Here is a 26,865-nt window from a genome sequence, read left to right as displayed (position 1 = left end):
GATAGTGGGCTTCAGTCTTATGGTTGTATTCTTAAGAACACATGTGTGCATATGTAAGACCACAGTTAACACATTTCTTTGCCAGTTGACCGCACATTGTCACTGAATTGTGTCATCAGTGTTTCCCAGAGAGAGAACGCTGGTTACCCAAGTATCTGCAGCAACGCTGCCTGTCTGTGCTCTGTGGGAGTAGTGTGATGTTGGGGTGTGTGGGACCACGAAGTTTTCAGTTTCTGTTCTTTAATTCCCATCTTCAGCCATCACACTGAATAAAAACTCAGTCATGTGGCAGAGTAAAGGCTTCACAACCTTAACTGTGCTCGAAGAATGGTTTTTCTTTCATGACTCATTTTTAGAGAAGGCAACAATAAAAGGAGAAAATCAAAGACTGAAGAATAACAGAATAAATGAGGACTTACAATGTGACCACAGCGCTAGTTACTTAAGTATCTCTAGCAATGGAATATTGGATTCTGATCTAAATTTAAAATGTCTATTAAAAATGCCCAAGTAAACAACTCACACCACAAAGATGTGTCATTTTTTTGGCCTTTGTATTTTTTCTGTAAACCCAGTAAAAAGCGGCAATGAAAGGAATATTCTGCTATAAATCTACAGAACAACTCAGTATATCTTATGCTCATCAAGTTATCAACTGACCTAACTAGAACGAGTTAAAACACAGCCACTAGTTCTCAGGGAAGACTCAAATTGTTATCTATTCAAAAAGCAAACAAGCAAGCAACGAACAAAGGAAAAAAACAGAATTTGGGGGACAGCGCAAGAGGAATGGTGGGATTGCAGTGTTGCCTTAAGGGATTACGGTGGTTCTGAGATGACAGTGGAAGTAAAGTATGAGGACTTGTACAAACACAGCTTTAAAAAATAAGTCATAGTTCCAGTTCAATGTTATTTATTTAAATGTGGCTTACAATACATTTAATTTTATCAGTGACACTTCTAATCCTAAGAACCCTTACTGAAAATAGAATGATCAGGTGTAATATTCCATCCCAACTCTTGATCTAGTCATGTCCTTTTAAACCCTTAATAATGCCTTTCCTAATCAGTTCCAAACTCCTTTTAAGTCAAAATCACTTCAAAATGTCAATTTCTTTACGCCAGCTTTCCTTGCACATATGCAACTTAGGCAACACATATTTACTTCATGCCTGCCATGTGAGCGGTGGGGTCTTCTGTGTACTTCTGGGACCCTCACAACAACCCTGTGAGGTAGGTATCATTAGTCCCACTTGACAGAGGAAGAAACACAAACTCAGAGACTGACTTGCCCAGTGGCAGAGCTGGGACTCAAAGCCAGAACTGCTGACTCTCAGATGAGTTATGACTGCCCCAAGTAAAAACTATGACTGTACCTAGAATTTTGGAGCAGCTGCAGAAGAGTTTCAATAAAAATAAGTTTCTTCTTCCTTGTCACTTACCACTATAAACAACAATTACACTATAATCTCCTATCATTAAATTTTGAAGGTAACAATACACAAAATTTACCCCTCCCATTTTATAGGGGAAAAAATGACATACCACAATTAGACCTGCAGTCATCATTAATTATGAAAATACATAGCAAACTGGTACTAATCTACATCAACCCTCCTGGTAAATGGATACTTATAAAGAAGATATAAATGCAAATGTACTGGTTATCATAAATAATATCAGAGTGAATTCTGTGGGGATCATGAAAGTGGGCTGCTGCACAGACAGATTTACTATCAAAACACAAAACCTTATCCAGGAACTTTACCAAGAGAAATGTACCACAAACCTACATGCCTAAATTATATGAAGACATGTCCTGGCATCTACACATAATTTAGACACTGATAAAAATGGTTATGTGGTAAGTTCCCTATCAATCTTGAAATCTGTGGTAACTCTGGAATCCCTTTTCCTATGCAAAAATATGTACTGTATTTGGTAAATAAGATCTAAATGATAGTCCAATATAGTGTGTTTAAAACTTAAAATGTACACGTTTTCCTGTGTGGAATGGTCTTTAGGGGAAAAACCTTATTTTGAAATGTTACTGTCCTTAGTTGTGTCCAAATCAACCATACTCTAATGCTACTACTGCTCTACCGAAAGCACCAAGATGTAAAAAGTTCTGCAATCTAAATCCTTAAAGGTTTTTCAGGATCTCATAAACACTCAAGGCTATCATATAGCTATGAAGATTTCAATGACCAAATATGATTATGTTTATTTATTTCTATAGGAAAATTCCAGAGACCAATGACAAATCTAGTAGTATCACACGGAGAAGACTGGTTTGCCTAGAATGTATTTTGTCTAACACAACTAAACATTTTGCACTCTCTCATCTTGTGACACTACCCAAATGTGCTCTAGAATTCTAATAAGTACCCATGGTTAAGTCTTAACTACAAATACAGCTTTTCTAGTTCTAAAACTTACTCGGTTTTTACCAAATGCAGTATTAAGGAGAATACCCTCAACTTACTATTCAAAATGAAGAAACAAAAGAAGCCTATCTATTGCAGTTTACTGTGACACAAATTTTGTTCTGAAGACCTCCAACTTTAGAGGTATCTCTGCACTTGTCTGAGCAGATGTTCCATAAATATCTGATTTTAAAAAGTTACCACTTTTAAAGTTACAAAAACTATAAAACTACCTTATTAATCATAGGGATAGTCTTCTGTGCACTATTAATATAATAATGCAGTGCTTATTCTAGAATATATACGAAATGAAAAGACTATTAAAAGTGATGATTTTAAAACAAAAATCAGCAATCAGCAGTAGTGCTCATGAAGACAGGAATGGCTATCTGACCCCCTCCACCATACCCAGGGCCTGGCACTTAGTAAGCAGTAATTGTTTGAATAAATGAATCAATGTAAATTTCCCCTTAATGGTCTTTGGTGAACATGACTGAGATGGACAGTGGAGCTATGAAAACATGGTCCATTGTTTGCCTTAAGTCAGTATGACAATTCATAAGCAATTTTTACAATTATTATAATCTTTAATTGTAAAGTATCTGACAGAGTTCTTAAGTCTTAAAATCTTTAAAATCCCTTTGGTAATCTGCTGCCTTGTATTAACATAGACAATACAGAAAATGAATAGCTGACTCTTCCCAGATGGAAAGAAACAACTCCTGAAGCACTACAAACCAATCCCTGGACACTAAATTTAGTGGGGTAAATCCTAGGATCCCCCAGAGAGACTAATGCAGAAACTCACACATCCTATTTCTTTTATTAAAAAGAACATGTTCTTATTTTACCCACTAACTACTTCTAGCCAGCTGAAAACTGGTATGCATGATATGCTTCCCAACTGCTCTGTTTTGTAAAAACATAACTATTGGTATCACTGTAGCTTGTTCCAGTGACACGCTCAATGTCATTGCCATTGAATCCTGACCTAACACCATCCGCGCCCCACACCCCCCCACCCCCCGCCCAACTGGTTCCTATATATTGAGAAGTCAGTTTGGATTTAAATGCTTTTAAGAAAGTTAAAAAAAAAAAAAAAAAAGGCAGTCCCTGACCGCTGAGTACTAATCTCATACTCATAGTTAAGTCTCGATGTTACTACAGACTGATCTGACATTTATAGCTAAACCATTCTGTTCTCCTGATCCCACAAGACAACTCTGTCTGAGACCAGGATGAAGTCAAACAAAAACAAGGTCACTGTACAACCCACAAAATACCAAACATCTCTCTTGTGCTAAATGAGTGACAGCCCTCACTTCCTTCAACTCTCCCCCACATTACCCAAAGCCCAAATCCTGCAATATAATCTTTGTAACACCCTCTTACTGAGGCACCCCACAGTTCTCCATGGTCTGTATTCTTCGCTGCAGAGAGTGATAAATCTAACTTTTTCAATTACAAGTGTGTTCCTGGTGGTCTCTGAAAGAAGGGTACTGACATCTGTAAATACTAATGGTGAAATAAAAATAGACTATAACCTCTAGGGTTACAAGAGGACTCTAAAATATGGCTTATTAATACACATCTCACAATTCAGAGAGGGCAGCTCTGGGTAACTTTGGTACAAGGCTTCTTCCATTGTGCTTTTAATATCAAGACCATGCTAAAATGTGTTGAAAGTTCAGATAAAATAAAAGGCATTAATGACAATCACACTGAAAATTGTTAAGGCATACAGGAAAAGCCCATCTAGCAATGTTAATTAGGAGAATGAGCAGGAGTTGTTCCCCAAGAGTCATTTCAGTGGGAAGCATGCTCAAGTGTATGGGCTATACTCAAATGCAGAAGTATTTTAAAACAAGGACTCCAGGAAAATACCCAACAATAAAGACAAAGGTATAAAGAAAAGGTGGAAGAGGGTGACTTTTTCTTTAAATAGTGTTCACCATTACTATTGGAAAATCTGGATAACAGGCTAGCTATGAGAGGAAAGCAAGATTTTAGTATATATTCTTTCACTGAAGACTTTTTTAATATGCAAAATCTCCGCCTTTGCAGCTGAATGTTATTTTTGTTAAGTATGAATCACATCAGAGGTATAAAAACCAAGAATGCCAACTTAGAACAAACAAGTTTTTACAACACAAATCTACTAGACACTAGTATGAACATTTTGTAAAAGAAAAAAAACAGTATTTTAAAGCTAAGCTATTCATAACTCTATGTTTAACACAGGAGTTAAAAATTAGAAGTCCTGAAGAACTTGAGGGGAATAGTAATTTTTTTAAAAGCCCTTCTCTGCCCCAAAGATAAGGCAGAAAACACCTTTCTGTCAACTGTATAATCAGTTTCTTAAAAACCTATGAAAATAAAGCACCCATTACCTACCTTTCAGATAAAACTGAAAGATTTTCATGTCTAGAGGGTGGGGACATGGGGTATATATGCCACTTCCCCAAGTACCTATTGTGTCCTTCCTGGATCTGGAAGGTTTAAGTTTGCAGTGTCACATAAAAGTCTTTGTCTTCAAAGGTACTTAATTTCTTAGAACCTACACTGCGTGGGAATTTTGGTTGAGAGAGAAAATATTTTCATCACCACTGCCCTCTATCTTGTAGCACATAAAGTATTATATATATTACAATCTCATCTCCCTGTTAGATAGGCATTACCGCTTACTTTTTATGGATCATGAAAACCTTGTTACTCAACAAGGAGGAGAAGCTATGATTTAAACTCATCTTGGGATGCCATGGTGCAATTCAAAACTATGACTTCAATATAACAATAAGAATTCGTTTTTTGAAAAATTATGTAAAAGCTTGTTGAAGATAATACGTATTATAGCAAGTAATGCCTGTATACCTTACAGTAGGAAAAGGAAGTCTGTGGTCTCCTTGAGTCCATGTGGTGAAGGAGGTATTAGATCTTTTGGAGAACAATGGACTAAATATTGTAAGTTACATTTTATAGTACGTATATATACTTTCACCTGTATTTGTATTAGGATATTAGAAGAAATCCAATTAAGAAGGATGACCTTTCCACTAACTCCAACCTCCTCTGTACATCTCTTCTAAAAATTTTTTTAGAAGAGGAGCTTCGTGGCCCAGTAAATTTTAGCACATTTAATTCAAATGTGATTCTACAATAATAAAAAAACACCAAAATGTTGACTACTCTCTCTTTACAGTGTTAACTAACAATGTCAAGTTTTATCCTTTATGATGATCACAGTCCATGGTGTGCCTCCTCCAGGACTGAAACTTTCCTCTGTCAAATACCTTTCATCTCATACACATTAATATCCTAATACCTAGTTCCTAAATCAGAACTGTATCATCATCTTACTTCCACACTGTGCAAGGACAGCAGTTGGGTTTTTTTTTTCCCCTTAAAAAAGGTCCAGGGGTGGGCACCTGGGTGCTTCAGTCGGTTGAGCATCTGCCTTCACCTCAGGTCATGATCCTGGGGTCCTGGGATCGAGCCCCAAGTCGGGCTCCCTACTCAGTAGACAGTCTCTGCTTCTCCCTCTCCCTGCCACCCCCCAGCCCATGCTCTCTCTCTCTCTCTCTCTCTCAAATAAAAGCTAAAAAAGAAAAGATCCAGTGGCACCTGGGGGGCTCAGTCCGTTAAGCATCTGACTTGATTTCAGTTTCAGATCATGATCTCAGGGTCGTGAGATGGAGGGGCTCTTCGCTGGGTGTGGAGCCTACTTAAGATTCTTTCTCTCCTTCTGCCTCTCCACCATCCTCCAACTCTTAAAAAAAAAAAAAAAAAAGTCCAAGGGGCACATGGGTCGCTCAGCTGGTTAAGCAACCGACTCTTGGGTTTGGCTCAGGTCACGATCTCAGGGTCCTGGGATCAAGCCTTCCACTGGGCTCATGTTCAGCACAGAGTCTGCTTGTCCCTCTCCCTCCCCCTCTGTTCCTGCCCCCCAACACATGCCCACTCTCTTGAATAAATAAATAAATCTTCAAAAGAAGTCCAAAATATTTTTTTAAAAATTAAATTTAAAACAGTTCATTCAAAGAGTGAAAGTGCTTTACAGTAACTGATTTAATAATTTCTCTGCTAGAATAAACCGAATAAAAATGCCTAGCAAATTTTCTTGAAGAATTTTTGTTTTAATAAACATTTTATTTTTACCCAGAAGACCCTTGGTAATAATTTACACTTCTAGACAACATTAAAACATTAAATCTATAAAACTAAAAATGTCCTCAAAAATCAAGTAATACACTTTTTAAAAATATAAATGGAATAGTTTCCATAAATTTCTAGAAAATGATTTCACCACTCCAAAAACATATAAAATATTAGTAACACCCAACTTCTACAGTATTTAACATTCAGGCCTACAGAGAGAACATTAAAACTGTGTACTGTACTATATGATCTCAAAAAAGCAGAATTTAAGTTCAGGAATCACTAAACTTACAGTGTTCCTTAATTCCTAATGTCTCCTTTAATATCATCCTATTTGCTCTCAGAATCACTTTATCGGTTGGGCCAATATCTGCTACATCCTAGGTAAGGATTTAGCTCCCACCCTTGAACAAACTCCACCAAAGACTTTTGGGCTCGAACAGGTACACTCCAGCTAGTCTGCTGTCAGCTGGGAAGTCTAATGAGATAGGGGCAGAAGGGGTGAATCAGGAGGCCCAAAGAGATGACATTAGGTTTCTGTATTTAAGTCTCATCCACTGGGACAGAAAATACATAGAATTACAGTTTCCCCAAGACTCCTAACTTATCACTAATCCCTTACTCATTGAAGATGACAAACAGAAATAACATTCTACCAGAGTTATCACTAGTTCATCCAACTTTATTACTACATGGATTTAGAAATAATTACTGTGATTAAATTTGGTCAAAAGGAAAAAACCTGTTCTTCCCCCAGAGAAAAATAAATGCTGTCCCAATGAAAGAGTCTAGACACCAACGACCACAGTCTGCGGCAGTATGATGAGCTGTGAAGACTTGATTTTCAGTGTATTCAGCATTGCCATTCACCATGGTGCTTGCCCAATTCACCAAACGTATTTGAAGCAATGAAAGAACTAGGGAAATGTTGGAAACGCTGCTTAAGGGACGAGGCCATGTATAGAGAATTTTTATTGACCACGGTAATCATTAAATATTTGATTCATCAAACAATTAAAATAGAATCTTTAAATGCTTCCATATGAGATCCTTTTTAAAAAGGCCAATTCTAAGTGTTGAATTTTTTTACACCTGAAAACATCAGAAAATCATAACAACTTGTTTAAACAAGTGATCATATTTACGGACCATCTGAAAATAGAAACTTAAACAACTGCAATAACTAATAATAATGGCTGAAAAACATTTAGATGAGAAAAGTAAAATACACTTCTGAAGGAACCACTTTTATCCTTAAATGGGCAGAAAGATGGAAGCAGGCTCTGAAATTAGCTTTGGAAATGAAATAATAGCTGACATTAACTGGACATTCTTTATGGCAGTAAATGCTTCTCACGAATTAACCTATTTAATTCTCACAACTATTCAGGAAGGTCAGTACTATTACTAATCCCCATTATACAGACGAAAAAGACACAGTAATGTGACTTGCCCCAATGTCCCATGACTGCTAAGGGCTAAACTATGATTTAACATCCAGGATCCAGAGCTTGTGACTGTAATAATACACAATACTATATCTTTATATACTAACTTTTATTGTGTTGCTTTTAGCAGCAGGAAACCAGTAAACGAAGGTAATCTGAAAAAATAATAGAACACAGTTTTCAAAAGAACACAGAGACAGGGCACCCGGATAGCTCAGTTTGATAGAGCCTGTGACTCTTGATCTTGGGGTCATGAGGTACAGCCCCACATTGGGAGTAGAGTTTAAATAAATAAATAAATAAATAAATAAATAAATAAATAAATAAATAAATAAATAAAGTTTTTTTAAAGACTTAATGTTTAATTAGAAAAAAAGAACAGAGGCAAGTCAAGGAAATTAAGACAGCTGTACATAAGGGAAAGGGAGATGAAAGAAACCACAAAAGGACAAAAAAATTTTGAAAAACAGTAGAGAAAAGGGAAATCAATGAAAATATCTTTGAATGTCTAAATTACCTAATAAAAGTCTTGCATGGGGAAAAGGTATGAAGGAATCTTTAGAGTGCTGCAAACATTCTGTATCTTCACTGACAATGACCACTATACATAAAGCTTTTTTTTTTAAAGGCACCAGTGTACACTCTGAGAGAAAACTCTTTACAAAATGCTCATTATAGGGTATTATTGCCTCCACTGAAAATCAGTGGTTTGGAGTAAGTCATGCTAAAACAAATTTTTTTTTTTTTTTAAGAATTACTGGAGGGGTGGTCAAGGAAATTATAGCCAAACCATAGGCAATCTTTTGAACTAGTCTTAAGATCATGGCAGAGGATCGTGGCTTTATAACTACATGACCGAAAGACCATTTCCAACCTAAGTTTCTACTGGATGTTTGTTACCAGTGAGGCAGTTCTGCAGAGAGCTGCAAGGTTCTTTACTCAGCCTCTGCCCTATTTAACATTTTTTTATTAAGCTAGATGGTCTGCTTTGCAAACTTACAGGTGATCCAAAACTGGGAGTTCTCTAGATGTTAGGATTCAAAAAGAAACTGTGATGTTAAATCTAATGAATAGAAATTTAATATGTAAAATTTTAAACAGATGTAAGTGTAAAGTCCAGTATTTAGGTTTTCAACTTCAACTGTATCATCTGCTAGAATGGTTTATGAGTTTATATAAAAACAAATGTAGGTTTTCGATGATTAGTGTGTATTCGTATGGTGTCATGCCCTCTAACATTTAGTAAGAATGGATATTCAGAATGGTGAACCTTAATTCTTGACAAGAGATGCTCAGAATGGGGGAGGATCTGGAAATCATGAGAAAGAGTACAGGGAAATGTAGTATTCAACCTGGATAAGAGAGACAAGAGAAATTCTGTCATTTTCAAATATTTAAAGGATTATGTATGAAGGTAGGGTTCAATTTATTTTATATAGATCTAGAATACAGGGGGTAGGGAGGATATTAAGACATCATATTTGGATTTAATTATAGAAATTTTTTCCTATAGAAAGAAAAGAGAAAGAGCTGTTGTATGAGCTCTTAAGCTTTCCTTGGCTCAAATTGGGAGGTGTAGCTTGCCAGCTATCAGGAAGATTACAGAAGGCATTCCCTTTTCAGATGAATGGTTCTGAGCAGGAGAAAACTCTACCTACCCCTATTCAAAGGCACCATCCTTCCTGGTGTTCCCTAGGGACTAATACAGTATTTAAAAATATGAGCAAGTTAAAGCAGACACAATTCACTGAGCTAATAACCCAAGTAACATGTGATATTCTAAAACCATGCTAATAAGGGTAACGTTCTCTCAGAATTATATTAAAATACCTTCAAAGGGAAAAAAACAGAGGCTTCAGCAGATTGGCTTTGAGAAACTGATTACTGCATTTTGGAGATATTAAACTAGTTTATAAAACAATCCATAAAAAAGGATAAATTTTCCCCTAAAAACTACCATTTCTTTTTTTTTTTTTTTTTAAGATTTTATTTATTTGACAGAGAGAGAGCGAGCATGCACCCAAGAAGGGTGAGGGAAAAGCCGACTCCCCGCCAAGCAGGGAGCCCGATGCGGGCCTGATCCCAGGGTCCCTGGATTATAACCTGAGCTGAAGGCAGATGCTTAACCAACTAAGCCACCCAGGTGACCCTATTTCTTTCTTTAAAAAGAAAGTCTTATTCTGGGCTCTATAAAGAGATCATAGCACTGTAGGTGCTTCTTATAAATTCCTGATACGACTTAAATCAAACTTTTTTTTAAAGGTTTTATTTATTTATTTGACAGAGAGAGAGCACAAGTAGGGGGAGCAGCAGGCAGAAGGAGAAGGAGAAGGAGAGGGAGAAGCAGGCTCCCCACCGAGAGGGGAGCCTGACACGAGGCTCAATCCCAGGACCCTGAGACCATGACCCAGGCTGAAGGCAGACACAAAACTGACTGAGCCACCCAGACGCCCCTTAAATAATGGTTTCAAAATGGTTTTCTAGTATATCATTAAAGTAAAGGGAAAAACTGACTTAAAAAAAAAAAATAACAGTATTTGTTTCGGTATTTCACTGCCCTCATTGACAAATAACTATTTTTGATGATACCATACTTTAATCTTATAAGGATCTACCTACTAAAAATGAAAAAGCCAAAAACATATTACATATTTATCTAATTTTATCACTCTTTCCCAAGCTCTGAATTTTAACTTTAAAAACTACCAAAGAGGGGCGCCTGGGTGCGGTCAGTCGGTTAAGCAGCTGCCTTCGGCTCAGGTCATGATCCCAGCGTCCTAGGATCACGAGCCCCACTTTGGGCTCCCTACTCACTGGGGAGCCTGCTTCTCAATCTGCAGCTCCCCCTACTTGTGCTCTGTCAAATAAATAAATAAAATCTTGGCGAGGGGAGGGGAGGATGGGAGGATGGGAGGGAGGGAGGAAGGGAGGGAGGGAGGGAGGAAGGAAGGAAGGGAGGAAGGGAGGAAGGGAGGAAGAGAGAGTGAGGAAGGAAGGAAGGAAGGAAGGAAGGAAGGAAGGAAGGAAGGAAGGAAGGAAGGAAAAGAAAGAAAGAAAGAAGCAAAGAAGGAAAGAAAGACTATGAAAGACCTAGTTAGCTGGGAAGCTCTAAAATATAACCAGGTAACTAATTCATCAGCAAATGGAAATTCTGGCCTCACTCAAAATAAAGTGAAGCAGATAATTATAGAATAATTAATACAAAGATGCAGACTCTTTCTGAAAATTGAATGCCTGTATTATTAATCACAGTGGTTTGTCACTGTCAAAAAACCAGAATCTTTATATACAGGACTGTCTGGGAATTGCTCTTGACTCTTAATTAAAACACTATGACAACAGCAGTGTGCAGATCTGACATCCCAAGAAAGCCACAAATCTATTTCAACAAGTTTTTGCCATATTATGTGCAACATTTAAAATAAGTACAGAGATAGAACAAAGCCCATTACAAAAATCTGAAACAATTCCTCCAAAAATGTGAATGTACCATATAAAATGAATACTTCAGAACCCTACTACACTATTTTCTTCAAATAATGTGCTTCAGAGTCTTATTAAGACTTATTCTTTTTTCTTCTCATAATATACTCAGATGATTCTTTACATAGGAGAACCTACCATAATCCAGTCTTTTCAGGAAAGCTGAGGGAAAAGAGCCTTAAAATAAATTCTTCCTCAAAATAAGGTAACACAGACAGAAAATCAGTGTCCATATGTAAAATGGGTTTACATGGTTGTTTGGATGATTAAGTAAAATGCGCCTGAAGAGATTTTAATATTAATATTGCTGTGTTAGTGTGAAGAGTTATTCTAATATAGGCTATTTTAAAGGAAGCCGGGTGTTTCTGTTTTTTTTCTTGGGGAGAACAGATAGGATATTGTGGGATGTTTTGTAAATATTGTACAAGTAAAGTAGGTCCGTTAATCATAAACTATGTGGCTTGCCAATTCTACTTTAGTAAGTAAAATTATTTCCAGTAAAAAGCATCAAAGATTTTTACAACACTCAGACTTCATAAACATGTCTTCACACAGTTCAAAACATACTGCTGAACCAAAAGATCTTTGCAGAAGGGCTGATCTCATTTATTGAAGACCACAGTCAATACAGTAAGGAAGGGATACACAGAGACTTATCAGAAGTACTAATAATATTCTTTTTCTTAAGTTGTGTGTACTCAGGGGTTCATTTCCTCTCCATGAGTGCTATATCTGAAAACTGAAAACAGACCTTACCTCCTGAATAAGTCTCAGTATAACTCCTTATGTCCATGTTCTATTTACATAAACTAGCATGTATCTTATAACCCATTTAGTTTGAACTATTCATTGTAGTTTAATTTTTCTGTTGTTAAATATATCCTACATTGAAATCCTTTAACCTGCATGGACAGTTTTGTGGGGATTTTTTAGGATTTTATTTATTTATCAGAGAGAAAGAGAGAGCACAAGCAGGCGGAGCAGCAGGCAGAGGGAGAAGCAGGCTCCCCGTAAGCAAGGACCCCCGATGCAGGACTCAATCCCAGGACCCTGGGATCATGACCTGAGCCGAAGGCAGATGTTTAACCAACTGAGCCACCCAGGTGTCCCACCTACATGGACAGTTTTAAAGACAAATGGTAAGGGGCGCCTGGGTAGCACAGTCGTTAAGCGTCTGCCTTCGGCTCAGGGCATGATCCCGGCATTCCGGGATTGAGTCCCACATCGGGCTCCTCCGCTGGGAGCCTGCTTCTTCCTCTCCCACTCCCCTGCTGTGTTCCCTCTCTCGCTGGCTGTCTCTCTGTCACATAATAAAATCTTTTTTTAAATAAATAAATAAATAAATAAATAAATAAATAAAAATAAAAATGGTAAAATGAACTTGAGTACCTAAATTAGTTCCTTCTACCTACACCCTTCTCTTCCCAAAAAACTCTATAATTCTGTCATCACAGCTCAGGAATACATCATTACATCCATGTTGATATTACTTTTAAAAGAGAAAAGAGCAGTTTAACATAGTGGTTGAGTATGAACTCTGGCCCTAAAAACCTGGGTTCAAATCCTAGCCCCACCTCTTACAAGCTACCTGACCATAAGACAGGTTTACCTAACTTTTTCGTACCTTGGTTACCCATTTGTAAAATATAGAACAAACAGTATTTAGCTCATAGGGGTTACCAGGAAGATTAAATGAAGTTATCACAACAGGGCCACCTGGGTGGCCCAGTCGGTTAAGCGTCCGACTCTTGATTTCGGCTCAGGTCATGATCTCAGGTTCGTGTGATCAAGCCCCACACTGGGCTCGCATGGAGACTGATTAATATTCTCTCTCTCCTTCTCCCTCTGTCAACTCCCCTCGCCCTCTCGCCCTGGCTCACTCTCTCTTAAAAAAATAAAATAAGTTCTTAGAACATGCCTAATACATAGTTAAGTGTAATGTATCAGCTATTTTAAAACCAAGAAGGTAAAACAAAATGAAAGCGTGCTGAAACTTTATAAACTGGGTTCTTTGAAGAGCATTATGCTTCTCATTAAAGTTTACTTCAGTTTTCTTATTAATTCTGTGTTTTCAACCTCTCTCATGTACATTTTAGCTAGTCTTAAGTGATCTGCTTTTAACTCTACACAGATAAGACTACCTTTCTAACACTATCAAGACTCTTCTCCCAAATTCTCCACCATCTCAAGTGTGTGAAAATATCTTCCCTACTAAACTTTAAGAAGCACGAGGGGAGGTGTCATACCTTATAAAAAGATTCTTCTACCAATGGCAGCATACATATAGCATATGGTCATTAATTAAATGGATTTTAACGGCTCTATCTCACTGGAAGTCAAATGCATAAATATCAGTAAACTAGAGGCTCATTTAGATTCATGTACTTCTGGTGCGTAAATATTCTTTTAATCCCAACCCACAAATTAAGTGCTCTAAGTAATAATGGAAAAGAATAATTGTGTATAAATCATGCTGACTTGCATATATTTTAGTAATGAATGGTACACAATACTTCGCAATTTTTCAGTATGTTCAATTTCATACCTATCGACCAATCATGATGTTTTGAGTAGTAAATCTCCTAACAATAGATCTGTGCTCATTTGAACCTTAAAAAATACTGATTACTTTCTCTTGTGTAACTTCTTCCTTTTCCAAAAAGCATGAGAACAATCTCAAAGGACACTAAAAAGCAACTATAAATTCTGCAGTCAACAGTATGGTATCATGGCTTCCGCCATGCATAGGGATCCTGTATGCTTACGGCTGATGGTCTACATTAAGAAGACATGATAGAGTGCTTGCTTCAGCATACTAAACATACAAAACAAAAAGAAGACATGATAGTTATCTTCAAATACTTAAAGGGCAGCCATGAAGAAAGTATAAACTTAATTTTTTGTGTTCCCGAGGCAGGACAAGTCATACAGAAGCAGATTTCTGATATAATGAAAGAACTTTCTAAAAATTAAAGCTACCTAAAATTGGAAAAAAAGAATCACTTGAGGTAGTGAATACTATAACATTAAAAATGTTTATTAGTAGAAAACTGGGTTTTAGGAATGATACAGAAAAGATAAGTATTTGATAAAGAGTTGAACTACATGATCGTAAACATCCCTTTCATTTAAAATGTTCTTAGATTTTCTTAATACTTAAACCCAAGAGATGGGGCTCCTGGGTGGCTCAGTTGGTTAAGCGTCTGCCTTCGGCTCAGGTCATGATCCCAGGGTCCTGAGAACAAGCCCCGTGTCTGCCTCCTTGCTCAGGGGGAGCCTGCTTCTCCCTCTCCCTCTGCTGTTCTCCCTGCTTGTGCTCTCTCTCTGACAAATAAATAAATAAAAATCTTTTAAAAACTACTTAAACCCAAGTTTTGGTCTGATGGACAACACTAACATTGTGCAGGAGTATGCTTCCTGGCCCAATGTTTGAGTCTGTGTAGGCTATTTGAACATCATCCATTCACAGAGACCAACTGACATTTTAGATGCTAGAAGGTCTATCCCTATTTGTTTGACTTCGTGACCCAATTTTCTATGTATAAAGCTAAATTAAATTCACTTGAAATTTTATGTGAACAATTTCAGATCAGCCTTGAGACAACTGGAATTCACAAGTGAAGGATAGGAAAATTGCAACTGGTATCCCCGTTCTATAATCATTACTAAAATTCAGAGAATTTAGAAAAATGAGGAATGATAGAAAACGGATAATTGGAATGTAATAACCCATCTACTACATCAGACCTGCTATTAGAACTACTATTTGGGTGGTATAACTAACTTGGTTTAATATATTCATATTGGCCCCATATACTCACTGAGGTACTAAGAAAAATGTTTTTAAAAGGGAGAAAAAATCATGAGTAAGCTAAGCTAGAACATACATCCTAAAAGTACATGGAGATTCTGTACATGTTTGAAATTTCCAGAGCAAAAATTTAAATAAAAAGAACCCCCACAAAAAAATAAAATTCAACTCTCAAATAATATAGGCAGGATGCTGGTGTATTTTTTAAGCCATAGGAAGAACAAATAACAAATAATTAGTATCCATTTAATCTTATCCAAATTTGCCTCAACTCAAATGTGAAAATACTTAACTGCTAGAATATTTCACACATACACTCTAAATTTCAGAGGAAAAGTTCTTAAGTACTATTTAGAAACAGTTTCATTACCAAAATTGAATAACATTTCATTGGAATATGGAAGTGAAAAATGTTACCACATAGCAGGTTTTCTTTTATTTAATCCAAGATGCATAACAGTTTTATATAAGACTTCATAATTATTATACTCCTCCCTAGTCCACTGTAAAAATAATTGTTTAAATCCTTTAGAATTGCTTTTAATAACTACAATTATTGTGTTTCCTCTATATTTCTTAGGATTTTCAAAGCCTAGAAAAAGTTATCCATCTTAGATCTGTTTAACAGCTAAGACTTTCAGAGTGAGAAAAGCTGCAACATTAGCATAGCGTTAGGCTAGATTCTAGTCCTGGACTGAACCTGTTTTACCTTAAACATGTTACTTAAGCCTGCTGGGTCATGATGCTCATCCATAAAATAACTCCAGCTGAATGATCCCAAAGTCTCCATCTAGTTCTGAAGTTGTACAACATTATAACATTCGTAGTGAGTACTTTCCTTCAATGATAGGTACTCTATCCTCATGCTAGCTATCACCACACAGCACTGTGGGTGAACCCACACAAGATGCACAAAGCCAGAAACGTGTGAACAACATGATTTAAAAGAAAAAAAAACTGGCTTGAAATATGGGTTAAATATCAAGGGCATTTATTTTCTTATCTAGAAAGCATCAACACTACAGGCTGTAAATTAAGCTCTAGAATGTTGTAAAAATTCAACCAAGACTCTTGAACAGAAAGGAAAATCTCTGAATAGTAATTACTTGACACCCAGTGTCTGTGGCATGCATGTGCCTACCCAGCATTTATATGTCAGAGGAAGATGTTACTTTTATGGGATACTGGAATCAAGAGTATGGAGTGGAATGCACTCTTTGTTCAATCAGTACAAGTTCAAATTAAGCACTTGAGAACCCTATCCTTCCTAGTTAACAATGAACTAATGAGAGTGAACGTTTTTATTAATGTAAATGTTTGCTTCAATGTTTTATTACACATATAACCACAGTTAATTCCCTAACTCTGGCACCCACTGAATTCACAGAAATGGTAGAGATAAACTGTTAGTATTTCAACAGCCCCACTTAATCAACTCTAAAACTAAGTTAATCCAAGTAAAAATATGGATTTCTTTTCTAGGAGGGAGTAATTCATAGATATTTATAATTATGTAATCAATAAAAACAAGAAAAAATTTAGTAACAAGTGGGCCATGCAGTACACAAATGTGGTATACTGTTTAAAAAAAACAAAACAGAACACCTGCTTTCAGAAAGAGCAATAATGAGAAGTACTGATACCTCAGTTAATCATACTGTAAAAGGACTGACAGGAGAATGTGGGTTATCTCAACAAAATTTAGTGCCGTTACGTTGGAGAAACCTATGCTGGCTATAAAATAGGAAAAGGAATATAGCCCTAACGGATGAATACAGATAAGCAAGTAATTTGCAGGGGTGGCGGGATGACAGAAGAAGAGAAACACTTGTATGTAATTTACAACTCAACTCAAAGAATTCAAAGATATCAGGAGTAGTAAAAATCTACAAAATGACTGTGAACCAGAGTGTGTTCAGGTTTCTTTAAAGAGCCTGACTTGAGACAGTGTATATGTAAAAAAATTGAATGGAGATGTAAGCTGGTATTGTGGTATTGTGATGATTTAACCACAAATGCCTTCCCTATTTAAATATTCCAATCAGTACTGTTAGTACACGTACCTCGGAGAATTCTTTCCTCATGGCAACGAAGAAAGTCCCAGATTCTAACAGTGCCGTCATCAGAGCATGTAGCAAATTTATTATCCGTGGGTGAGAAACTGTTACATGAAGACACACAGCAGGGGAAAGAAGTCAGCATTTAACAGATTATCTGTGCTTCTCAGACAGGGAAAAATAAAAACACTGTGCTGCGTTATAAACAGGAGAGGGAAGTATTCCAACAGTGAAGAAGCCCTTAAAGAGAATGTCAGCTAACAAACGCATCTCATCAAAAGAAGAATTCAACAGAGTAGTTGCTTCTTAGTTTTCAATCAACAATAGTCCGAGAACTTTACAAGTGTATTATTAGTACTAATGCTTCCCACACTTCCCAGAGTATAGTATTTCCTGTCTTACCAACGGAAAACTTGGAGCTGACTGAAGTGTAGAAACTAAATGAGTTCTACTTTTGCAATATTCCTTAAGCACTCTTTTAAATCACGGAGGAATACCGCTCAAAAAATTAGCATCGGCTTCTGCCTCAGACGCTCCATGAAACGATAAAAACTAAAAGATTTTGGACAGGCTATTTAAAGACTAGTTGCTAAACACCCCTATATACGATGTTTCTCATTTATTTGAACGGTCTTTGGGAAATTCTCACACCTTCTCCCTGGCAAGCTATTCCATGAATGTTGCACCTTTTAGGGAAAACTTGAACACAGAGACATTTAGACTGTGTTTGAAGCCAAAGGTAATTTACTACAAAGGATTTTGCCATCTTTCCCTCCCTGTCATGAAAAACCATCAAGTTTCTCATCTATCTCTAAGAATTCTCTTGAACTTTTGAGTCCTGTAACAAAGAACAAACTGTGAAACTCAATGTACGGGCAGGACACTAAAGCACAGTTTTTGCAGAAGCATGTTTTTCCAACAATTTTTGTTAAGATTCTGAAAGTAGAAACAAGTGACTGCAGTGGATGATGTTTCTATAAAGATGTCAACCTCCTCCCACACATGGGCAGTACACCCGTAAAGAATGCTGCTTAGCTTTATTCTGAGGCTGCAGCAATTCTTCAGTCTTGCTTTCGAGATTTTTTTTTTTCCAGTTTTACTATACATATCTCGTTGATATGTAAAAATATACAACTCACTGAAAATATTTAAACTCCACTTATTATACATTTGCATTACTGATGTTCTCAACAATGAATCAGAAGAAAAAGTCCTAGAGTCCTCTTGACAATGGTTTGCTTACAGTTTCAAAGCTTGAAGAACCCATTCATTACTCCATTAATGTTTGCCACATCCAGAGTTACTTGTGAGTTTTATTCCTACTATACTTTCCTTTTGAAGTCGTGGCATAACCAAGCCAACCAGGTCTTCACTTAAGCCTTTTTTCTTGTATTTTGTGTGAACTCTGAAGGTGTTTTCTGTAGGCTTTAGATTTTATTCAGTTGTATATTTAAAGACTGAATTCTTTATTTGGAATGAAAGATTCGTGTCTTACACAGTAGGTAATAAAAAGGAATAACGTATACACATTATTAACCATAAACGAAAAGAGAAAACCAGTGCAAAATGCGGCAGACAATACATCTCTAACATATTGCAAAGGCTGATATCGGGACAACACTACTTCAGAAAAGTGCCAGCGAAATGGTGACTGTGTGAAAACAAAGAAAAATATTGTGTTTATAGGGTGCAGAAAGTATCCCAGAATCTGACAGAGCCCATGCATCTCTGCACCCAGAATACACTTAGAGAATAATTTAACCATGACAATAGGGACTACAGAAAATGGTATATTGTGTATAAACCTGGCCTCTCTAATCGCCTCCTTATGTGCCTGGAACATCTTGACGTTGTTCATGTTCGACTGCCAATATTTCACATATCCTCCATGGTCTGCTGTCAACATCCACATGTCATTATGTGACCAAGTCATGGCCCTCACTGGGCTATCATGAGCCTGTGAAAACGTAAAACATTTGTAAATATTATATAAAAGAATATATGACAGAAGGCTTTACAGGAGCATATATTAACTCACAATAATTATTTGTCCAATTTTAAGTTTAAAATGCCAATAAAGTAAGTGTATCTCCAGTTCTTTACAGTACCAAAGGAGGACGCTACTGTCTGATGATTACTGTTACCTGTAATATTGTTTCAAAATTGAAGGTGAGTCCATTCCACAAGGTGAACTCTCCACTAGAAGCTCCAGTGACCAACCGTCTTCCTTCTGGAGTCCACTAGGGAAGAAAAAACAGAATCTTAGCTAATTTTTAACACACTTAGAAAGTATTTATAAAATTTCCAATAATCAACATTAAATAGACAATACTGACTTCCACTTAAGCATAGTTCAGATTTATGAGCAAGTATTTTGTCAGAAAATAACTTGTATTAACACAGCACAGGGAAAGCTCTAGCACCTTAGCTCATTAACTAAATTAAAAATAGTAAATATGAGTGCCTGGGCGGTTCAGTTGGTTAGGCGACTGCCCTCAGCTCAGGTCATGATGCTGGTGTCCCAGGATGGAGTACCACAGCTGGCTTCCTGCTCAGCAGGGAGTCTGCTTCTCTTTCTGACCCTTCCCCCTCTCATGCTCTCTCTCCTTCTCTCTCAAATAAATAAAATCTTAAAAAAAAAAAATAGTAAATGCACAGGGCGCCTGGATGACACAGTTGTTTAAGCATCCAACTCTTGGTTTCAGCTCAGGTCCTGATCTCAGGGTCATGAGATCGAGCCCCATGTCAGGCTCCATGCCCAGCACGGAGTAGCTTGGGATTCTCTCTCCCTTTCCCTTTGCCCCTCCCCTCACTGCCCATGAGTGTTCTCTCTCTCTCTCAATAAATAAATAAATCTTTAAAAAAAAAAAAAAGTAAATGCATTAAAAGTACCTGGTTAAGTTACACACACCTACACACTTTTAAAGAACCTTTTGAGACCACATTTTCCTAGGATACACAGCAGGCTAACAAAAATAAAACGGTCAGTCACCAAAATAACTCAAAGAAAGATTACATGTGCTAGTGGACCAATTAAGGCAGAAAAGTTACTGGTGTTTTATGAAAAAATAAGTACCAATTTAAGGACCTCAGGATATCAAACTTTTCCTGGCAACTAAATGTATTTAACTAAAAATTATGACACACAGTTGAAAAATACCAGTGTGCTTATAGGAAGAGCAGGATGAGATCCATAAAATGAAGACTATTTGGTAAGCCTGGCTTCTTAGTGCTTACCTGCACATCATGATTTTGATTATTATTAATAAAATCCTCTTACTTTCCTAGTTTCTGTCATCTGCTATGGATCCCAAACAAGTAAATACTTACAGGCAACAGAACTACAGGCACAGGACCCTGTCTTTACATTTTGATACCTTGAAATTTGGACTATGTCTCCACTACGTGTAAACGTCTCCTGAAACCTTAGTTTGATCCCCAAATGAGAAATTTACCTATCTAACCAACTGTAACAAATACAATCTTATCCTTCTGTAATGTGACACAAAACGCTCAGATTTTATTCATTTCAAAACGATTTAATCTATTATGCTAAGAAGATAACAAAACTTAGCTGCACACCAACCCCTTTTATCAAATTCCCTGGCAAACAAAATTATACTACATACTGGCTGGTTCGATCAACAAAAAAGCCAATAAAATAAGTGGTTCTTTACTCATGTTTCTACTGCTTTAGGCCTCTGAAGCAAATAGGAGACCTAAGACTGACTGCAATATTTCCCCCAGACCTTTGGTTCTCTCTACTCTCTAACATACCTCTCTAATATCAGAGGACTTGCTTATTTTGCTCATTTGCCACAATGCTTGCCATTATTATCTTTTCTTTGTCCCATTTTTTTTCAATTCTTATTTGCTTAACTCTATTAACTCTATCCTACATTTCTAGATTTAATATACTGCTAACCAACAAGCACATTCTTACTTAGCAAACCACAAAGAAAATGATTATACTATACTATTATACTATCACAAATATTAACTGGATGCCTGGGAGACAAAGATGGGAAGCCCTTTTATTGCAAACCCCTTCAAATTTTACACCATGCCAATCTATTATTTATTTAAAAATTATACTTCTTTTAAATTTCATGCAAATGTATTGAGTACCTATTATGTACCTTTATGAAGCTAACAATTATGATCAACCATTGGTTTTTAGCTCTTTTCAGGTGTTTTCCTTACTAGTGACACCCAACAGTTTTCATTAACTTTGAAATGTTGCTTTCTAAACAGCAGCAAATGCCACCCTACTATTCAAGAGCAAGTCTGAGACCTGCTACAACACAGATCCATGGCCTGCTTAGAGAATACTATGGAAACTGCAAAATGAGAACAATCCAAAAGCAATACCTTACTAAATGTGAACGCAGTGTATAAATGATTGGGTATTCCAAAATAAAATTATTAGCAACATACCAATTTGTATCCCAGATCTAAGTTTAAAATAATTAAATTCTGTCCTGTTAAATATATGTACAGACTAACTCAGGATTAATTTTTTTTAAAAAATACCCAAAGAGGGGCGCCTGGGTGGCACAGCAGTTAAGCGTCTGCCTTTGGCTCAGGGCGTGATCCCGGCTATCTGGGATCGAGCCCCACATCAGGCTCTTCTGCTATGAGCCTGCTTCTTCCTCTCCCACTTCCCCTGCTTGTGTTCCCTCTCTCGCTGGCTGTCTCTCTCTCTGTCGAATAAATAAATAAAATCTTTAAAAAAAAAAAAAAAACCCAAAGAATACTTACCCTAACAACAAATACTGGACACTTGACTTTATTTGTTGATGTTCGAACAAATTTTGTTGTTACTGCATTCATAGGATTATTCAACATCCCTATAGGTGGGACCAGCTACAAAAAGAGAAAATTGGGTTTTAAAAGCTCCTAATTACACACGGGGAATAAACCAGGGAAATAGCAAGGTAATTATTTCAACATTCAGAGACAAATTCAGGACTATACAGGACTTTCAAAAGACTATTAAGAGTATAATCAGTTTGTATTAGTTAAATGAAGAAAACTGAGACACAGGACAGTTAAATGCCCATTATTACTAAACAAACAACAAAACAAGTATGCAATTTTCCCAATTACTTCTCAAGGTCAACACAATAAAAACATGTTCACAATAAATCAAATTTAAACCTAACTTTCCGATCCCACAGACTCTGAGGTAGTGCAGTCTTTTGCTGGACACTTCTTTATGCCCCAAATCAAAAGTTCATACACCATTAAAGTAAAAGAAAGATTTTAATTAAGATAAAAAAAATAACCCATGGAGTACAGAGATATGTTATGTCTTTAGGAATGTTTTAATTACAAAAAGGTAAAAGGAAAAGTCCATGTTTGCATTTGAGATCACATAGTCCAAGCAAATGAGGTTTTACTAAGCTACTATAACATATCTTAATACTTACATCATTATAATAACCTGCATCAGGCTGAATTGCCCGCATATCTCTCTGGTCTCTTTGCCATATTCTATTCTGTTTAAAAATAAACAAATTAATTAATTAATATATGGTCCAATTATACTCAGTTTGAAACTAAAGTAAATATTAACAAAATGTAAGCTGCCAATAAATGGGGAGACAACAGGATTAAAACTTTTTCATTATGTTCTAAAACAAAGATAACAGTGGGTATCTTAAAGAGACTTTATCCTACTGACATTGTTTAGAATTTCCCTCCTCTCTTCATTCAACTCATCCCCAACCAATCATCCAAGACACTGCTAACCCCAACACATTCTCACTGACCATGCTTTTATAAAAGGAAAAAGGAAAAAATAAAATAAAATAAAAGGAAATAAAAGGAAAGGAAAAAGGATAAGAGATAGGCACAAGTCTCCAATTCCTTCAAAATCCTCACCATAAAACAATTCCTGGTATCTTGCCCTTGGTTTTCTTAATTCCTCTCAACCTCCTAGTTTTCCAACTGAATAACCTGGAAAAACCTAAATCTGTCTTCATCTCTGAATGAATCTTTTTCTCTTATGTGTCTACAACATATAATTATCCACTATGCAAACAGATCTTTAACAACAGTCTCAGGTAAGAAAAAGCAAACAAATTTTCTTCATAGGAGGCCAGAGCAGATCAAAACCTGATTAAAGTAACAGTGTTAGTAATGAAAAGCGAATTGCAGAGGCTACTTCCTAGGTGAAGACAAGTAAATAATTCAAAAGGGAGAAATAATCAAGCAGAGATTTAGGCAGATACCTACTTTGCCTTTAGCTGCCATGTCAGGGTTGCTTTCACCCTACGGTGTCTGACCACACAGAAAGTGAACCCCTTTTTTCTCTGACAGTAATAGCTATCTACCACCAGGGGCTTGAAAAATCAGTGTTCCTACAGCCAGTGTCTTGGACACGCAAAATTGCTTTTCTGAAGTTGTGTTCTCACAGAAATATTCCTATGTTGGTAGTCTCTTAACATTTCAAATACACTGTGGGTTTAACAAGAGTTTTAAGGCTGGCCTTGGGATTAAAGTATCATTTTCTGAGATTTGCTGTGAACTTTGTTCTAAAAGTTTAAAACTATGGGATGCCTGGGTGGCTCAGTTGGTTAAGCTTCTGCCTTTGGCTTGGGTAGTGATTCCAGAGTCCTGGGACTGAGTCCCATGTCAGGCTCCTTGCTCCTCGGGGAGCCTGCTTCTCCCTCTGCCTGACATTCCCCCTGCTTGTGCTCTCATGCTCTCTCTCTCTCTGACAAATAAATACATCTTTTCAAAAAATAAAAGCTTAAACTATAAATTAGAGTTTAAATTTTATAATTTTTGAGAAGATGATTCATACATGCAGAGAGTAAGAAAGTACTAGTGATTAGCCTCATTTGAAATTCCACTTCATCCCACTAATTCAAGAAACACAGTTATACTTACTACCCTGCGTTCTAAAAACTCTCCTATTTTTAAAAAGCCAAAGTTTGGTCATCGGAAGCACATTAACTGGACTTACCTCCAAATACTTAATTACAGACGGATTATAGTCTATGGTTTTTCGGTTTACTGCTTTTCTCATCCGTTTTCCATCAAAGGTAAGCTGTTGCATTGCTTGCTGCTGTGCAAAATCAGGTCGCTTATAAAATAGTTGTCGAGGTGCTTGGTGTTGGAACCTTGGCATATGGAAAAAACGAGGAGGAGAACCAATTTCTGTAGCCATGGTGATGTATTCGTTCTAGGACACTACAGTAGGGAAAAAGTACTTTCACTACAAATATCAGCACTGCAACATTACTTGAAAACATTTTAAAATGAGTATTTTTTATACTTCTCTTCCATTTTCTAATAGGTATCATTTCTAGCTTTTAGTCAACATATTTACAAAATGAACTATTAGATTTAATGGCAGAGACCAGTTATACATCTGAAAAAGGCCAATTCACAGAGTAAGTGCTAATGAGCATTTGTTATAAAATTCAGCCTGGTAGAGGGAAAAACCACAATTTATAACAGCATGGGGTGAATGTGCTGTGTGTGCGTGAGGTGGGGGGGGTAGGGTAGAATCACTGAGAACTGCTCACATTTTTAAAATGAAATTTTCATTAGATGTTTGATGGTAAAACAAATATTTTAAGCTTATCATAAGACTCCATTTCATTTATCCAAGAGTCACAACAAAATTTTTAAATCCGACTTCTTTGTGCTTTTTACTTTCCTAGGAAAAACGCACAAAAAGGAATAAACTATCCTGTTCCATATGAATGCTAGTAGTATGTATATCTAGGGGCGCCTGGGTGGTGCAACCGGTTAGGCATCCCACTCTTGATTCCACCTCAGGTCATGATCTCAGGATCATGAGATCAAGACACACATCTGGCTCTGTGCTCAGCACAGAGTCTGCTTGAGATTGTCTCTCTTCCTCTGCCCCTCCTCCCATTCACACTCATGCTCTCTAAATAAAATCTTTAAAAAGAAAAAAAATTTTTTTTAAATAAAAGTATACAGATCTAATTTCAGGATCAAAGTACCACAGAACTGTATTCTCAGTATGTGTATTTATATATTTATACAGGCAACATTAAGCTAACATCTAAACGGAAAAAATATTAAGAGCTTATACAGTTTTTCAATTTTAAGGCTCTCCAATTAAATTTACATTCCAATATTATAAATATGCATGATATAAAAACATATTTTAAGCACATTTTAAAAATCAGACTTTATTATAAAAAACACATAAAGGGTGTTAGTGAAAAAAATTTCCACATTTTCGTTTTGATAGCAGGGGAGACTGTACGCTGCATTATTTTTCTATAGTCTTACATCTGCCTTTCCTCATTTAAGACACTAAATAAGGACCTGAACAAAATTTATGATTTCCTTTGGATGAAAATATTCTTAGTACTACTACTTCATTCATCCTGTCACTTTAGTCTCTCCTGAAACCATTTCATAATGATAACAGAAGAGCCGGGATGACAGAAGGAACAAATAAACAACAACAAAAATAAGTAGTGTGATAAAATATACATTTAATACATATCATTTCCACTACTCTTGAGCAATCCCAGAAGGTTTCTCACAAATGTTAATTTATAATGAGATAAACATTCTTTCTCTTAGGGCTGTGTGTGAATTAAATTAGAATACACAAAATGCACTAAGCATTTGACTCTATAATGTTGGTAAAGGAATCTGTTTATTCAGCCATCACATGAATCCAACTAAGTTTCAGCATCCAGATTTCAACTAACAGCTTCAATTCGGATATCTAGGCCAGTAATTCCAAAAGGATGCAGCTTTGGGGCTCCTGGCTGGCTCTGTCAAAGAGCATCCAATTCTTGATCTCAGGGTCATGAGTTAGAGCCCCATGGTTGGGTGTACAGATTACTTAAATAAATAAAACTTTAAAAAATAAATAAGTAAAAATAAAAAGACATAGTTTTGAAAAGTATATCCTAAAATTACTATTCCTTTTACCTTACAATCATCAAATTTCTAATTTTATTAGAAAATCATCCTCATAGGGGCACCTGGGTGGCACAGCGGTTAAGCGTCTGCCTTCGGCTCAGGGCGTGATCCCGGCGTTATGGGAGTTATGGGATCGAGCCCCACATCAGGCTCCTCTGCTATGAGCCTGCTTCTTCCTCTCCCACTCCCCCTGCTTGTGTTCCCTCTCTCGCTGGCTGTCTCTATCTCTGTCAAATAAATAAATAAAATCTTTCAAAAAAAAATAATCATCCTCATAATCTACTTTCTAATATTACTGATATCAAATGAGAATTAAGTTTTTTTACTGAAGTATGGTTGATCAACAATATTACAAAAATAACATTTAGGGGTTAATCAGTAGAGTATCTGACTCAAGATCTCAGGGTCTTGAGTTCAAGCCCCATGTTGGGTATGGAGCCTACTTAAAAAACAAAAAACAAAAACCCACATTTTTACACATAACAAAAGAGGCTTAAAAATTATTCAGCCAGGGGTGCCTGGGTGCTCAGTCGGTTAAGCATTTGGTTCAGGTCATG

General features: G+C 36.6%; 1 protein-coding gene across 4 annotated transcripts in view; it reads right to left on the bottom strand.

Annotated features, from left to right (window-relative positions):
* WDR33 (WD repeat domain 33) overlaps positions 1-26,865 on the bottom strand; it is a 104,689-nt gene that overhangs the window by 38,773 nt on the left and 39,051 nt on the right. For all 4 annotated transcript variants that reach the window (XM_087870348.1, XM_045777705.2, XM_045777707.2 and 1 more), the window contains 6 exons: positions 24,354-24,580; positions 22,813-22,881; positions 22,142-22,246; positions 19,525-19,620; positions 19,186-19,337; positions 17,387-17,484 (listed from right to left, as the gene is read on the bottom strand). In XM_087870348.1, the coding sequence (XP_087726474.1) occupies positions 17,387-17,484; positions 19,186-19,337; positions 19,525-19,620; positions 22,142-22,246; positions 22,813-22,881; positions 24,354-24,557 (724 nt within the window). In that variant the 5' untranslated portion in view covers positions 24,558-24,580. The remainder of the gene's footprint in view (positions 1-17,386; positions 17,485-19,185; positions 19,338-19,524; positions 19,621-22,141; positions 22,247-22,812; positions 22,882-24,353; positions 24,581-26,865) is intronic.

This window comes from Ursus americanus, chromosome 1, assembly GCF_024610735.1.
Source record: "Ursus americanus isolate L20-20 chromosome 1, mUrsAme1.1.p, whole genome shotgun sequence".
NCBI lineage: Eukaryota > Metazoa > Chordata > Mammalia > Carnivora > Ursidae > Ursus > Ursus americanus.
Note: the sequence above shows the minus strand (reverse complement) of the source record. Positions and strands in the feature narration are given on the sequence as shown.